The sequence below is a fragment of the Mytilus californianus genome, unplaced genomic scaffold, assembly GCF_021869535.1.
Source record: "Mytilus californianus isolate M0D057914Y unplaced genomic scaffold, xbMytCali1.0.p SCAF_12, whole genome shotgun sequence".
NCBI classification, from domain to species: Eukaryota; Metazoa; Mollusca; class Bivalvia; order Mytilida; family Mytilidae; genus Mytilus; species Mytilus californianus.
The window spans coordinates 6,371,240-6,387,154 of record NW_026262604.1 but is presented as its reverse complement, the minus strand read 5'-3'; the positions used below and the strand labels follow the sequence as shown (position 1 = coordinate 6,387,154).

General features: G+C 32.5%; 1 protein-coding gene across 2 annotated transcripts in view; it reads right to left on the bottom strand.

The window, feature by feature from the left end:
* LOC127721268 (zinc finger protein 227-like) overlaps window positions 1-9,604 on the bottom strand; it is a 171,121-nt gene extending 161,517 nt beyond the window's left edge. The window contains exons 1-2 of one of the 2 annotated variants that reach the window (XR_007991097.1): window positions 9,557-9,604; window positions 5,005-6,736 (exon numbers count right to left, since the gene is read on the bottom strand). Coding sequence is in view for 1 of the 2 variants with exons in the window: in XM_052227947.1 (XP_052083907.1) it covers window positions 5,246-6,592 (1,347 nt within the window). In the remaining variant the exon portion in view is untranslated. Of the gene's footprint in view, window positions 1-3,733; window positions 6,737-9,556 lie in introns of those variants that run through there. The other variant, XM_052227947.1, reaches the window with a different exon arrangement.
* Between the last annotated feature and the right edge of the window lie 6,311 nt (window positions 9,605-15,915).

Below are 15,915 nucleotides of genomic sequence, written 5' to 3'. Positions count from 1 at the left end.
AGATATGAGGGGTCGTCTCAAAAATTAAATTGAAAAAAAAAACCAATCTTTATCTATATAATTTTGTGTTTCCCATATATATGAAAAACCACAATCTTGAAATATTTTTTTGACAAATAGAATCCATTTAGTCTGCATATTATAATGAGCGTTCATATGGCGAGAAAGTTGATACAATATAAAGGAAAACTTTGCTTGTTTGCCGTAAATCAAATTTGCCCAAAATAATACTACTCGAACTTTTATATCTATGTCAACCGGATGGCGACCTAGTTCCCCGTAAACCATATAATTTGGTGTTGAGGATTTCAGATTTAAAAGTAATTTACAGAATTTTAAATGTATCTTTTCTAATACCTCATTATTACTAAAACCCCATACTTCGCACCCATACAACAGAATGGGCTTGACAATTTTGTCAAAAAGATCTAGCTGACATTTTATGGAAAGCTGATACATCCTTCCCATTTTCAGGACTTCGTACATGGCTTTTAAGGCCTTATCGGATAAATGTTTTTTTGTCATATTAAAATTCCCTGTTTTAGTAAAAATAATTCCCAAATAGTTAAACTGCTTTACTATCTCAATGTTAGTTCAACTTGAATTCGATATTCAGCGACAATGCAATTCAATTTTCGACTCTTTATCATTAAATTTTCGGCTTACGGTGCCGTCGCTTGACCTGCTGCCCAACAACCAAATGCTGAACCTGATGATCTGCATTTTAGTTAAAGACCCTCATCCCCTACCCCCCTCCCCCCCAAAAAAAAAAGAATAATAAATTAGCGATCTTTGATCGACTAGCAAGGAATCAAATATGAGGGCGAACCATAATGTCAAAATACCAAATTGTAAATTTAAAATTCTATTGTGACAAAGACGTACCAATGACCAACACGACAACAGGAATTGTTTCAGGCGCATAAAACATGCTGCGGTGTTTTACAAGTATAATTGGATCCAAACCCTTCCCTTTGTATAGTCAGAGATGAAATTTAAAAACAATTTCACATGGAAAAAAATAGAAAAGAGTTGAAAACCAAATTCCAGAAAAGGAAAGGGTAAGCAGTAACTACTTCTTGCAAGACACACGAAGGTCATTTTCGGAACGGGGAAAGGAATCTATGACAAAGGGACAAGGTATGTTGTCTTTCGGGACACAGACAACCTATAACGGTCAATCAGTTCGTGATGACAACCATAAAACTTATTAAAGGATTACCTAAATTGTTGGCCAAAAAGCCCTGTCTGAGTCAGAATTGCGACACTGCAATGACAAGAATTTCTGTTGAGATATAAGGTACTGATGGAACATTGTTACATATTTTCAAATATTTTGGCAGCGAGCATCACTGAAGAGACATTGATTGTCAAAACTCGCATCATGCGCAGAAAAAAATGATACCGTTAATGTTTCCAATTCATTAGGTAAACACCTCAACTTTAACATGGTACATGTATCTTCCTTGTAACTAAATATTTCGATGTGGCCTTTCCCTTTGACCTTTGATATTACTGATAGGCTTTTACCCGTCCCAAAATTGAATGTGTACACCACGTGACGTGACGATCGGTTGAAAAATACAAATTCTACCGGACGGACGGACGGACAGTCCTGTTACAATGTTTCTTCAGCAAATTTCATAAATAGCATTACAAAAATGAATTCATCGCTATTGGCATATGGTACAATCTTCGTCGATAGACTCGCTTATCTAAATACTCATAATCATACATTTTAAGAAGAAATAAAGCAGATCACGATGTGAAATTTATAAATTCAACGTGATGAAATGTCGTATAAATACATGTAATAAGAATATTATATGAAAGAGAGAGATATTCATATTTGTTTGAAAAATGTTCTTTAATAAAAATTGTGTGTAACAGTAAGCGTAATACTATGCATGAATGATTTCTATTTTTGAGACGACCCCTCCATTTTACCTGTAAACTGTAGGTGTCATTAGTCGGTGTCGAGAGTTGTTGAAAAGGTCTAGTGTAACAATAATATATTCCAATCTCACCTGTGCCCTCGGCAAAACCAACATCCAGGATGTACACAAAGAGCTTATGAAGTAATATTGCGTAATAACTATATCTTATCAATCCCCCACGTGGCGTGACACCTGAAGCTTGCAACTTCAAACGAGACCTGAAATTGCGAAACTCAATCACCTGTACCGTTCACCTGTGACCTATGATGAACTCATGGCATGGCACCCGAGACCCCAACTCTGGATTCCTTATGAAAGTGGGTGGAAAGAAGTGTAGTTTGGGCTTGTTAAAAAATCCTATCTTTACACCTTCTAAGTCCGCTTGTCATTCGAAAAACAGAAAATATCATGTCAATATTCTTTTTAATTATATTGTTGAATCCATCGGCATCACACATACTAATTTTTTTATCACTGTCATGCGTTTGTTGGATAATAATCGAAACTAAATTTGCGCTGTACCCATATGTTAATATGAATGAAAGGAACCACTGACGTATAGTAGCCTCGTTCTGAGTGACTTCCGGGATGGAAATATGCATATTTGACAGGTCGATAAATCGTTGCATGAAAATCTCATTAAAATACATATTTTAACAAATATTTGACACTTATATTGCTATCGATGTATTTTTGGGGAAAGTTAAGTATAAATAAACATTTTGAAACACAAATTGAAAATCGTGTCATGTCTCCTTTAAATAAGATTTTAAACACACTACAACTCATGTGGATTAAATTAAAAAATACACTACATCTCATGTGGATGTAATTTTAAAATATACTACAACTCATGTGGATTCAATTTTAAAATACATTACAACTCATGTTGATTCAAATTAAAAATACACTACAACTCATGTAGATACAGGTTGAAATACACCATAACTCATGTGGATTAGAATTTGAAATACACTACAACTCATGTGGATTAGAATTTAAAATACACTAAAACTCATGTGAATTAGATTTAAAATACACTACAACTCATGTGGATTCATTAACTTCCACCTGTCTATTATATGAGGCCATATAATGACATGTAATACACTAGATCAATTCAATATTATGATTGATTGATTGTTAGTTGCTTAATAGTTATGAAAGTGCAAACTAGTTGTTTAAATGAATTATAACCACTACAAAGAATTAATATTCATTTTATGCAAAACCTTGACAAACACGAACTAGGCAAAACAAATAATGTTGAAAAATATTAAATCATTTGAAATAAGTCAGCAAAATATTATTATTGTGTTCTCCGTTTCACCATCAGAACTGTATATAGACTTAGTCAATGGGAAGCTGGAAATAACAAAAAATAGGTTTAACTGTAGGTCGACCACTTTCTATGTACGGAGTAAGGGCGCTACCATTTGATTTTTATGGTGGGCTAGGATGAAATTTGAAAAAAAGGCAGGACCGACAGGAGTTTTGAGTGAAAAAAAGGCAGGATGAGCAACTTGGCAAAATAAAAAGGCAGGATGACAATTTATGTAAAAAAAAGTCAGGATAAACTAATAAAAAAAGGCAGGACCGAATAGAGTGAAAAATGAAAAGGCAGGACAGAGATTACAACTAAAAAAAAAGCAGGACAAAATTTTTCATCCTAGCCCCCCCATAAAAATCAAATGGTAGCTCCCTAATAGGGATTAGCGACTGAAATGTCTCACCATTTCAAACTTCATATATAATATATATATATTAAGGGTGTAAAATCTAGATGAAATATATAATAAAGTTGCTGATTTTTAATATCATAAGTACAAAGAATCTTGAAACTGCTAAATCAGATGTTATTATTTATCAAAGATGTGATTCAAAGAACGGCTAAAACTACAGTCGAAAATGCAGCTCAATAAATGTTTGTCGAGTCTATTTTAACTCTATGAAATAGCGTAATACATAGTTACATGTACATAGATCTTATTTTTGTTAAAAATATATGATAAGGTATAAGTATTTTTCAATATTCAAAATAAATATAATAAAATGCTCCGCTGGGCGCAGCTTGATACGACCGCAGAGGTCGAACCCTGAACAGTTGGGGCAAGAATGGACACAACATTCAAGCTTGATACAGCACTGAATTTGGATTGTGATTAAATATTTGACACAGCATAGGTTTCTGACACAGAATGAATGTGGTCTAAGAACTTAAAAATTTTTAATTTACCTATTCAAACCATATCATTATTATTTGCTTTAATATATAAATCAGAAATAACCAATTTAAAATGGAAAATTTTAAAGAAAAAAAAAGGAAAAAAAGGAAAAAAAAATCCCTCCCCCAAAGTTTTTGAACCCCCTTATGATTCATCACCCCCAAACTCAATCCCAGCCTTCCCTTTGTGGTATGGTACCTTGCAGTACAAATTCAGAGAGATCCATACACTTGAACACAAGTTATTGTCCTGAAATTAGAAAAATGCTTATTTTTTGCCCCTTTTTGGCCCCTAATTCCATACAATTTTGAGGCAATTACCCCCAAAATCAATCCCAGCCTTCCCTTTGTGGTATGGTATCTTGCAGTACAATTTCAGAGAGATCCATACACTTGAACACAAGTTAATGTCTGGAAACATGAAAAATGCTTATTGTTAGCCCTTTTTGGCCCCAAATTCCTAAACATTTTTGGCAATTACCCCCAAACTCAATTCCAGCTTTCCCTTTGTGATATGGAACCTTGTAGTTCAATTTCAGAAAGATCCATACACTTACACACAAGTTATTGTCCTGAAACAAGAAAAATGCTTGTTTTTTGCCCCTTTTTTTGGCCCCTTATTCCTAAAATTTTGAGGCAATTACCCCAAAATCAATCCCAGCGTTCCCTTTGTGATATGGAACCTTGTGGTACAATGTCAGAGAGATCCATACACTAATACACAAGTTATGTCTGGAAGTTACAAAAATGCTTATTTTTTGCCCCTTTTGGGCCCCTAATTCCTTATCTGTTGGTACCATAACCCCCAAAATCAATCCCAACTATCCTTTTGTGGTATTGAACCTTATGGTAAAATTTCATAGAGATCCATTCACTTAAACTAAAGTTAGAGTGCGAAAACCAATGTGTCTTCGGACGACGACGACGACGACGACGCCAACGTCATACCAATATATACGACCACAAAATTTTTTTTGCGGTCGTTTAAAAACGGAGTGGTTCTAGATGTCTCAGCTGCTCATCCCTAACACAACCAGATTACTGTGTCCAGATCACATGCAGTGAATGTTTTCTGTCCATTCAGTCAAGTGTGTGTTGTCATGTGGTTCTGTAAGTGTTGATGAGACATGAATATTAGTCCACAAACTTCACATTTGATATCAGTATGTTTCTTCATGTGTGTAGCTAAGTTGCCTCTTTGATTGAATCCTGTCTCACAAATATCACATTTATAAGGTTTATCACTAGTATGTGTTATCATATGTGTTGTTAAGTTACCTCTTTGATTGAACCCTTTACAGCAAACATCACATTTATAAGGTTTACCACCAGTATGCGTTCTCATGTGTGCCTTTAACCCGCTATTTAGACTAAATTCCTTACCACATACATCACATTTATAAGGTTTATTTTCAGTATGTGTTCTCCCAATGTGGTTCTTTAAGTTTACAATATGATTAAACCCTTGAAAACATACATCACATTTATAAGGTTTATCAACAGTATGTAATTTTACGTGTTTATTAAAGCTCCATTTATGATAAAACGATTTACAACATACATCACATTCATATGGTTTATCACCAGTATGTATTCTCATGTGTGTAGTCAAGTTCTCTCTACCTTTAAAACCTTTACCACATACATCACATTCAAAAGGTTTCTTTCTATTCTTTCCAGTGTGTGTTCTCTTTATGTGTAACTGTAAACCACCACTCCTACTGAATTCTTTACCACATACACCACATTTAAATTGTTTATATCCATCATGTGTTCTTATGTGTTTATTTAAGCTCGATTTATTATTAAACCGTCTACAACATACATCACATTTATAAGGTTTATCACCTGTATGTGTTCTCATGTGTATAGTTAAGCTTCCACTAGTATTACACCCTTTGTAACATACATCACATTTATAAGGTTTTACACCAGTATGCGTTCTCATGTGAGCCTTTAAACTACCACTAACTCCTTTACCACATACGTTACATTTATAACGTTTTTCCATGGTATGTGTTCTCAGGTGGGTTTTTAAGATGCCTTTTGTACTGAACTCTTCACAACATATATCACATTTATAAGGTTTATCACCAGTGTGTATTCTCATGTGTATTAGTAAATAAGGTTCTCGACAAAAAGTTTTATCACACACACCACATATAAAAGGTCTATCAGATGTTTGTATTCTCATATGTCCTTGCAATTTGGCATTTATTGAATCGCTATCTGCTGTTCTATCTTCATTAAATTTAAAAAGTTTAATCTCTGTATGTGTTCTTATTTGTTTCTCTAGATCTGAATTACAACTCCAATCTTTATCGCAAAACATTTGTTTCTTAGTTTGACATCTTGTGTGGTCCTGTGGTGCATGGCAATTAGTCTGATTAAGGAAGATAATCGTAGAAGTTTTAACTTCGGTATTAGACATAGTCTCTAATGTAGTTCTTTGTTTGTTTGTCTACTAATGGATATCTCTATTTCTTCTGTACGCAGTTAATCTTAGAAATGATTTACTTTATGTGTATAGAGTCAGAAAAAAGGAAATTTTTCTGGACATTGGTGTTCTGGTAGGCTGAAAAATATATAATTATGTATTTATTTACTTTATTAATTCACCCATGTCACGACCTATGATTATCACAGGACTCTACTTTTATTAGCCCTTCCTCTTTTTTTCAAAATCCGTTTTTTTTTATTTTCTATTAATATCAATTATTTTCGTGTTTTTTCTGTAGTAGGGAGCTATCATTTGATTTTTAGGGGGGGGGCTAGGATGAAATTTGAAAAAAAATAGGCAGGACAGGAGTTTTGAGTAAAATAAAAAAAAAAAAAGCAGGATGAGACACTTTGCAAAAAAAAAAAAAAGGCAGGATGACAATTTATGTAAAAAAAAGTCAGGATAAACTAAAAAAAAAAGGCAGGACCGAATAGAGTGAAAAATAAAAATGCAGGACAGATTACAAATAAAAAAAAAAATGCAGGACAAAATTTTTCATTCTCCCCCGATAAATATCAAATGGTAGCTCCCTTATACGATCACAAATATAATAGATATACTTGTGCTATTTACTATCAGTTCCAAGTTTAATGTCCACAGTGGTAAATGATATATTATATACAGAGACACTTTTTAATCGGCAGTTATTAGCATTGTTTTCAATACGTTTGATCCATATCATTTCCATTACCAGAAATACACTTTTACTTTACTCTGATTTATCACGTCATTTAAACGTTTTATGAGCTAACTGGATTCCTTGATCTTTGAACTGATAAAGTAATATTGTGATTGCATGACATTTTTCCAACACCCGTCTTTATTCTTATGTACATAATCCGACCCTGCCTGAAGAAATATATTAATTTTATCATTTAGAAACAGTTATTGACGAAGTGATCAGGAAGCTATCCCCATTAGAATATTTATCCCTTAGCTCAACGTACCGACGTAGATTTAATGCCCAACAAACGCACAAATGACGTCAAATAACGTCACCCTAAGGATGTACTTAGGTGAAATTAAAAAAATCTAGAATTTAAAATTGATACTATAAGTCGGAAGAGCATTAGTTAAGGTACAAAATAAGCTAAAAATATTGATAGGTTATGGAGCTCCTTTTCGAGATATTTAAAAATGGCGGGAAAAGGCTGACTCGGACTTTTACCTTATATTTGCATTGGTATTATTTGGGTCTCAAATCAAAAGAAAAGAGATCTAGAATCTGCTTAAATTTTGGCAAATGACCTTTTATGAGCTATTGAAGTCTTATATAAAAAGAAAAAATGGGTGTTATGGGGCAAAATATTTTACCCTGTATTAAAGGAAAAAAACCAAGGAGTCCGAACATCTGACACAAATTCCTAAACCTCACCTAAGTACATCCTTAAACCAAACATTTTAACGGAAAGATAACGATTGGAATCAAGCGAATTGACTATGATCATAATAATCATAACAAGTATTTCATCCTGTATAATAACAAATAGTTACATACACTGACAACTGTACAAGCCGATCCAAAGCTGATGCATACAAACTTTGTTTTATTTGAAGTTTTAAAAACTTCTCAAATTGATTTTAAATTAAGTAAAAACTATTTATCCCATGATATTCCAAGTTATCATGGAAAATAATTTCATATTAACATGCTGATGCTGCTTTACAAATAGTGCCAATCATACTCCCTTTAGTATAGATTTAAAATTAATTATCTGAATGTTCCTCCAATATCAGGCATACTTCACCTAGGACTATTATACTAAATTTTTCATATTCACGAAAAGACAATATGTCTCTTTTGAATGTACATGTGACAAGAGTAGACCGGTGTGCTCGATAACTTAGGTGTGAAAAAATAAGCATACTTAGGGAAATTGTAACATGCTAAAGACTTTTTGGAACACTCCGAAAATTGGTGAACCGAAAGATCTTTCGATTTTGTATGTACATGATTTTTTTTGCAATTTTTTTTATCAATATGCAGCACAGATTGGCAGTTTTTTAATTTCAGATTCACAAGCTTTAAAAGCAATTATCTCGATAAATACTGAACATAACACATCGTGTATTTTCAAGTATATTTCTAATAACACAGTTTAACAAATAATTTCTTTAAAATGTATTTATTATTTAGAAATAACTTTTGATCAGTATCGTCACAGGTATTGTTTTATTATTGACTTTCTCGACTATATCATAAGAGTGAATTTTCTTTTGTTTTCGTTCACTGGATATATCCCATTGATTATACTTTTTGTTTTTCTATGTTTTCATGTATTTCAGCGATGATCCTTTTGTACTGGATTTTATACTGAATAGAATTAGTTAGTTAGTTAGTTAGTTAGTTACTTAGTATAATTATAATAGTCCCAGACTTCACTAACCTGCTGTCATTTGTCATCGATACTTTTCAAATAACATTTACATAGAATCGAATATGTCACCTAATTCTCCGATGATAACAACAATTATTCATTATATTACCATGGGACCGGATCGGCATGGGACGAAACGACTTGGGACGGATCGACTTTGGGCCGGATTGGTTTAGGGCCGGAACGACCTGATAAAGTGCTTTCATTTTTACTCTAAAAACACCTTAGTAGGAACACACTACACAATGCTCGACCAACTGAATTTTATAATGTATATAAATACGGAACTGTGTTCAACCATGCAATCATTAAAATAAGCATGTTACATTTAACTTTGTGTGCTGTTAAATAATAGCAGAGACGTGTATTGATGTAATTTTTTGACTGATATTTAAATAATTGTTTCTCTAATACTCTATGATTATTTCATTTTTCTATTTTGTTATGACAATTTGTTAACAAAGATATTTATGCATCAAATATAAATGACAAACATCAAGAAAAATATTACGGTTACCTTCTTTATTTTGCAATGTTGCTACCTGTTACCTGTTACCTGGCTGGGATTTTCACACACTCTATATTTATCCGTTAAAGGGCGATAATATTTAAAAAAAAAAAGATACCTATGGAGCACAAGGTAAACAATATAGTTTTCTTTAGTAAATGTGCAATTTATTGTTCTTGATAGAGACAATATTCGAAGTGGCTCAGTTCACCATAAGGTGATAACAGTACACAAAATGAGACGAATTAGGCTTCTCATAAAAGAAATCAAAGTTACTCAATTTTATTACGGCACAATATAAACAAGACAAACAAATATATTTCACAGCACAGGATAAAGAATCTACTGTAAACGGACAGTAACATCAAAATTGTCAAACAGCAAATTAGCAACAAGCCATTTGAAATAATTAAATATAATAAGCCAAACAGATCGAATATACATTTGAGCTAGCCACAGTAAAATAAGCACTAATTTTTAAATAAATACATAGAAACAAAAATTAATAATAACAAACACAGTTGTATGCGGCGGGTGGGAGGGTAAATAATTTCAACGATAAATTTCAAATGTACCGCGACAACAAATGGTAGTGTTTAGCGACCTTAACTGAATATACATCCCTCGCACGGTCGGTAAATGTACCGCGAATCCCGAAACAAAGGTATATATATGAGTGTCCTATATCCAGGTAACAAGTTAGCCAATCAAAATAAAGAATACTCGGAATAATTTCTTCCGAGTAAGATGTAAACAGTGATCCACGTGGTAATTATCAATTTTTATAAAACTCAAAAATTTCACAATTACCAGGCTTCTCATATAAGAAATCAAAGTTTCTCAATTTTATTACGACACAATATAAACAAGACGAACAAATATATTTCACAGCACAGGATAAGGAATCTACTGTAAACGGACAGTAACATCAAAATTGTCAAACAGCAAATTAACGACAAGCCATTTGAAATAATTAAATATAATAAGCCAAACAGATCGAATATACATTCGAGCTAGCCGCGAAGCCAACGGCCGCCAAAAAACAAACAACTGTGTTGAACAAAGATTTAAACAAATTTAAAAATTAATATAAGCTTGCAAATCTAGCATGCAAGAAATAATATCAATCAAAAACTAAATAAATAAAGCAAGCAAGGAAGAAACAATATCAACCATGAACTTAAACTTTTCTCCATACAAGAAACAATATCTCATATGAAAAGAACAGCACCAAACAGTGTGAATAATACTCACTGAAAAGAGTCCCTTACCTGCAATATGAAATTAAAAATATTAGTACATAATATAAATAAACATCACAAAATCATACAAATAATAAAAAAAAATTAGAATGCCACTACATATAGGACATTATAACCAAATAGAAAATTCAAGCAATACCAATTTTAGTATGGAAGAAGTAATATCAACCATAAACTGAAAAGAATTAAAGGAAGAATATGGCAGAAAAGAAGTTTAACCATATCTAATCCTTTAAGTCCACATGAGAAAGTCATCTCACATGTCAAGTTAACATAATCTAAATTAAATGAGCAACCCTTCTTTTAAAATATAAACCCAACTGCCTTGTACCTTCACAATTAAGATGTAAACCCCCATCTTTATAAGCAAATAATTCCACTTTTGGCCTTCCACATTCCAAGAAATATCTATATGAATAAATGAATTCTACTTTATAACTCAAACATAAATTCAACAATCCATATTCACTTCCTTAATTTTCTGACCAGTTAACAAAATTTTCCCGTAAAATGGTGTATAAAGTATATGAAGTGAAAATAATGATTAAATAGATATAAGAAGATGTGTTATGAGTGCCAATGAGACAACCCTCCATCCAAGTTAAAATTTATAAAAGTAAATCATTATAGGTCAAAGTACGGTCTACAACACGGAGCCTTGGATCACACCGAACAGCAAGTTATAAAGTGCCCCAAAAATTACTAGTGTAAAACCATTCAAAAACTTGCTTTTTCACTATTTTTATAAAGTATTGATTTTTTTGTCGATTGACTGGTTTACCCAACATTTCCATTTAACATGTTTAAACATATTCTAAAGTAACTGGTTTGGACATTTTCCTATAAAACAAAGGACCATTAGATTCCAAATCAACATGGAAAAACTAAATCAAACTTTAAAAGAGAGGCGAAAGATACCAAAGGGATATTCAAACTTATCAGTTGAAAACAAACTGACAATGCCATTTCAAAAGACGAAAAACGACGAAAAGACAAACAACAGTACATAAAAGACAACACAGAAAACTAAAAACTAGGTAATACGAACTCCACCTAAAACCGGGGATGATCTCAGGTGCTCTAGAAGGGTAAACATATCCTGTTTCTCATGTGGCACCCGTCGTGTTTCTCATGTAAATGAAAACTCGGTGATAAGTCTAATTCGGTAGGTCAAATTCGAGGAAAAGAGGACGGAATTGTGGTCTATGGAACATGTTCGTCGTCAATTGTGAAACAGTCAGTCAACCAACTCGTGATAGCGATCTTAAAATTTTCGAAAGGATGCTTTGATCTTCACCACTTGGAACTCATGATTTAATATCTTAATTGTAAGTAGCAACCTCATTCAAGGAAATCATGATGGGAAATGCCAGTTAATATATATATATTGAGTTGATTATGTATGTTGTTCTATAAAGTTTCAAATTGTGTAGCTATTTGAACTTTGCACCGAATTTTTGTTAAGATACATATTTTTTTAGTATTGGATATAAATAATACAAAAGTAAAATAAAAAAATTTAGTAGGCTTATATACAGCATCACGCATATTAAAAAACGGATCTAACTGCTATATTTATTTGTGATGCATTTTATGTGTGCCATTGTCCTGAAAATAAAAACATATTGTGATTTACAATTAAAGAACTGAAAACTGAAGGTTAGGTGAATTGTGTACGTGTGTATATATATATATATATATATATATATATATATATAGCAGCATTGAACGATATTTATATGCCAGCTTTAGCTGGCACTTATGGTAGAAGCATCGAATTGGAATAAAGAACGATAACTCTCTCTACATGATCAATCTAAAAAGTTTCGTCACTCTCGTTAAATCTCGTACGATTTTTTTTTTTAAATTTCGAAGTCGATCAAGTCAAGTTATCTAACTCTTAAAAAATATTTTTTTCTTTGTTTTCCTTATATTTATTAAAAAAATATTGTATTCCTGCTTGGCTCCAAATATAAAGTCAATTCTTCAAATAATGAAAACGAAATTAGCATTGGAATATCAGTCAGGACATTGTCAGGACATTAGTTTAACCCTTATATTTTTAATGGCTGCCAGATTCTCGTTAATCGCGATCTTGAAAAAACGGGACAAAACGGAATAAATTCGATGTTAAATACGACATGAATTTTTATTTGTTTACAAAAACCAGAATTTAGAAGTTTTAGTAACTTGTGTAGTTTATTTAAATTTTATTGTACCACGGAAATAACCGAAGTTTGGACAACAACATCTTACGCCATGTTTCATCGTCTGCTTCGAATTTCATCTTTCCATTATCAGTGACAAATTTCCTAAATAACCACAGGTACTTCATTTAAAAGTTACAATATCATAATTTATGATAACATTTGTAGTGTAAAAGTTCCGTCCAGCCATTGGGAACACAGAAAAACCCTCTGCAAGCAATAAATTTCGGGAGAAACGTAGCCGGAGCATCCGTTGCTCTGCCTCTGGTTGACCATGACTACTATTATCCATCTGCTACAGAATTTCCCATATCAAGTTACAGTGATAATGAAGTTGGTTATACTGTTGAATGTGATCGCGGTTATTCCTGTAGCTCACAGACAAATGCAGGTGAAAACTTAACAAAAGTTTAAAAAAAAAATATATATATTCAAATTCACTATCTGTATAGACTGTACTTCCTTTGACAAACTCTCAACAAATCTTGTCATTAATTATGACACATAGACTATCAACCTTAAACAGTCCCAGAAGATGGAGACTGTTTTTTTTCACTCTCTAAGTTTAATCATAAAACGGCTATAAAGGGAGACTTGAGTCTGAGTGATACATTTATAGGTACATATATACATGTATTGTATGCACCCATATTGTCCAAAATAGGATTTTATGGGAAGATGGAGTTATGATAACCCATGATAATACCATGACTTTTGATAGGTATAGAGCATGTTACTTGGAAATATGTGGGCTACATCCTTTGAAATGCAAGCTTCCGACACATTATTTGGATGCAATATAAATAATTGACTCCCGCAGTCGCCTGTATATTTTATGCGTCAGTTTAAACCTGATCAAAACATTTTCCCTCTACTGAATACTTCTATCAGGTGCACATTTCAACCTATTAAAACAATAAACACTTATGGCTATAACGTCACAGTTCCTAAATTGCACCGAGTACCCAATTTGCACCTATTCAACAAAAATAACTGCGGAAATCTTACAAGTTTTCTTTGAGACTAAACAATTTGTATTGTTATGATTTGACATTATACATGTCTTTCAACATCTGTTAATATATTTAAATATACACAAATCATTCACAATGAGGATATATCAACAGATGAAGCATTCCCGAAAAAAAGTAAATCTACGAAAACGTCAGTGTTGTCACCATGCGAAGTTATCAAATTATCATCTTTTAAAAATGGAAGCAACTTCACAACTACAAGTTAATTTTCATGACCAAAATAAAATAAAGTACAAACAAAAAAGTAATAAAATGCTTCGCCAAGCACAGCCTAATACAACCACAGATGTAGATTTAGCATATAAAAAACACCAAAAATTTTATGTCAGTTGAAATCAAACATTTTAATTTTGGATCCTTCAAACTTTAATATGGACTCATTTGAAAACAGGTATCAGGCGAGCCAGAACATTTCTATTCAGCAGCAGTCTCCAACTACATATCTCCTTATTTTTATATGATAGTCCCACAAAAATGTTGAAAAATTATGACTTTATGTGTACATTTATTTTTTTTTCTAGATTCTCTCATGTCATACATGTGAAAGCTGTACCTTTTTGGTCACTGTTCTGTGTTGCGTCTAAATATGAAATGTAACACTTTATAGTGACTGACCAGGTCAAACAAATACTTCTCAAGAAACATGCAGAGAAAGAAGACAACTTGGAACAGCACCAGCCATGCCAGACTATCTATGAATAAAAACTCAGATCGGAATAGCATGGACGATCTGTTAGTTATATTTCCTTGTGAATAGTAAGGAAAGCCATCAATAATTCTGCAGATAACGCAATTTTATCAGGTTTATCGTACATTTTCTGTTCAAATTTTCACACAATCAGTGAATCGTTCAAAAAGGCTAAACTAACTTTTTATTACTGAAAGTTTCAAACAATGACAAGTGTTTCATTCATGAAATAACTTGTGCGTTTCTGCGAAAAAAATCATGTGCAATTTTGTGAATTAAAGGGAAAGAAGATCCTTTTGCGGTGCCCTCACGCATGTCAATTGCGAACTGACCCAATATATTTTCTTTATCATGACCAGTTCACTGATACTGACGTCGACAATATCAAGAAGTACACATCAAAGGAAAAATGCACAAATTACCGTTAAAATAATTTACACACCCTGTTTCGTGTGTATCTCCTGCCATATCGGTATTTGTTGCATTTATATATAAATGAGAAATAATCAATGTAAAAATGGTAAATTTTTGGAGAAAAAACCAAAAAATTATGGAAAAAACAACCCAAAAATGTTGTTTTTGACCACTGACTCCTAAACTGTTGGTACCATATGATATCCCCCAAAATCAATTCTAACCTTCCTTTTATGTATATATTGAAGTTGAACCTTCTGGTACAATTTCATACATTGTCATAGAGATCCATTTACTTTTACTTAAACTAAAGTTATTGTCCGGAAACCAAATGTGTCTTCGGACAACAACAGCGACATGATTGCATTACTCAAAAGCAAATTTTTGACATATTCCCCATTTCCATTCTGATTTTTATTTTGCCGTCGTATAAAAATTTGAAAAGTAAGCTAATAAAACAAAATGCAAAAATGACATAAAACTGGCTCTGAATTAGTACATGAAATTGATGTAGAAACCCACAAACAGAAGATGATCAGGAATACATTTATACTGCTGAGCAGTGTTCTCCCCTCAAATTTTAAATAGCATCCTAGAAAATAGCAAAATCTTTAGATTATCAACTTAACAATCCTATTTATGGTTCCTTATGCTTAGATCAAAATGAAAAACCTGATCAAAACATTATTCTAAACTGGCTCACTGTAAATTCAAACTCTTCTTTTAACAATCAGAATGATCCTCTTGCTGATCACATATATAT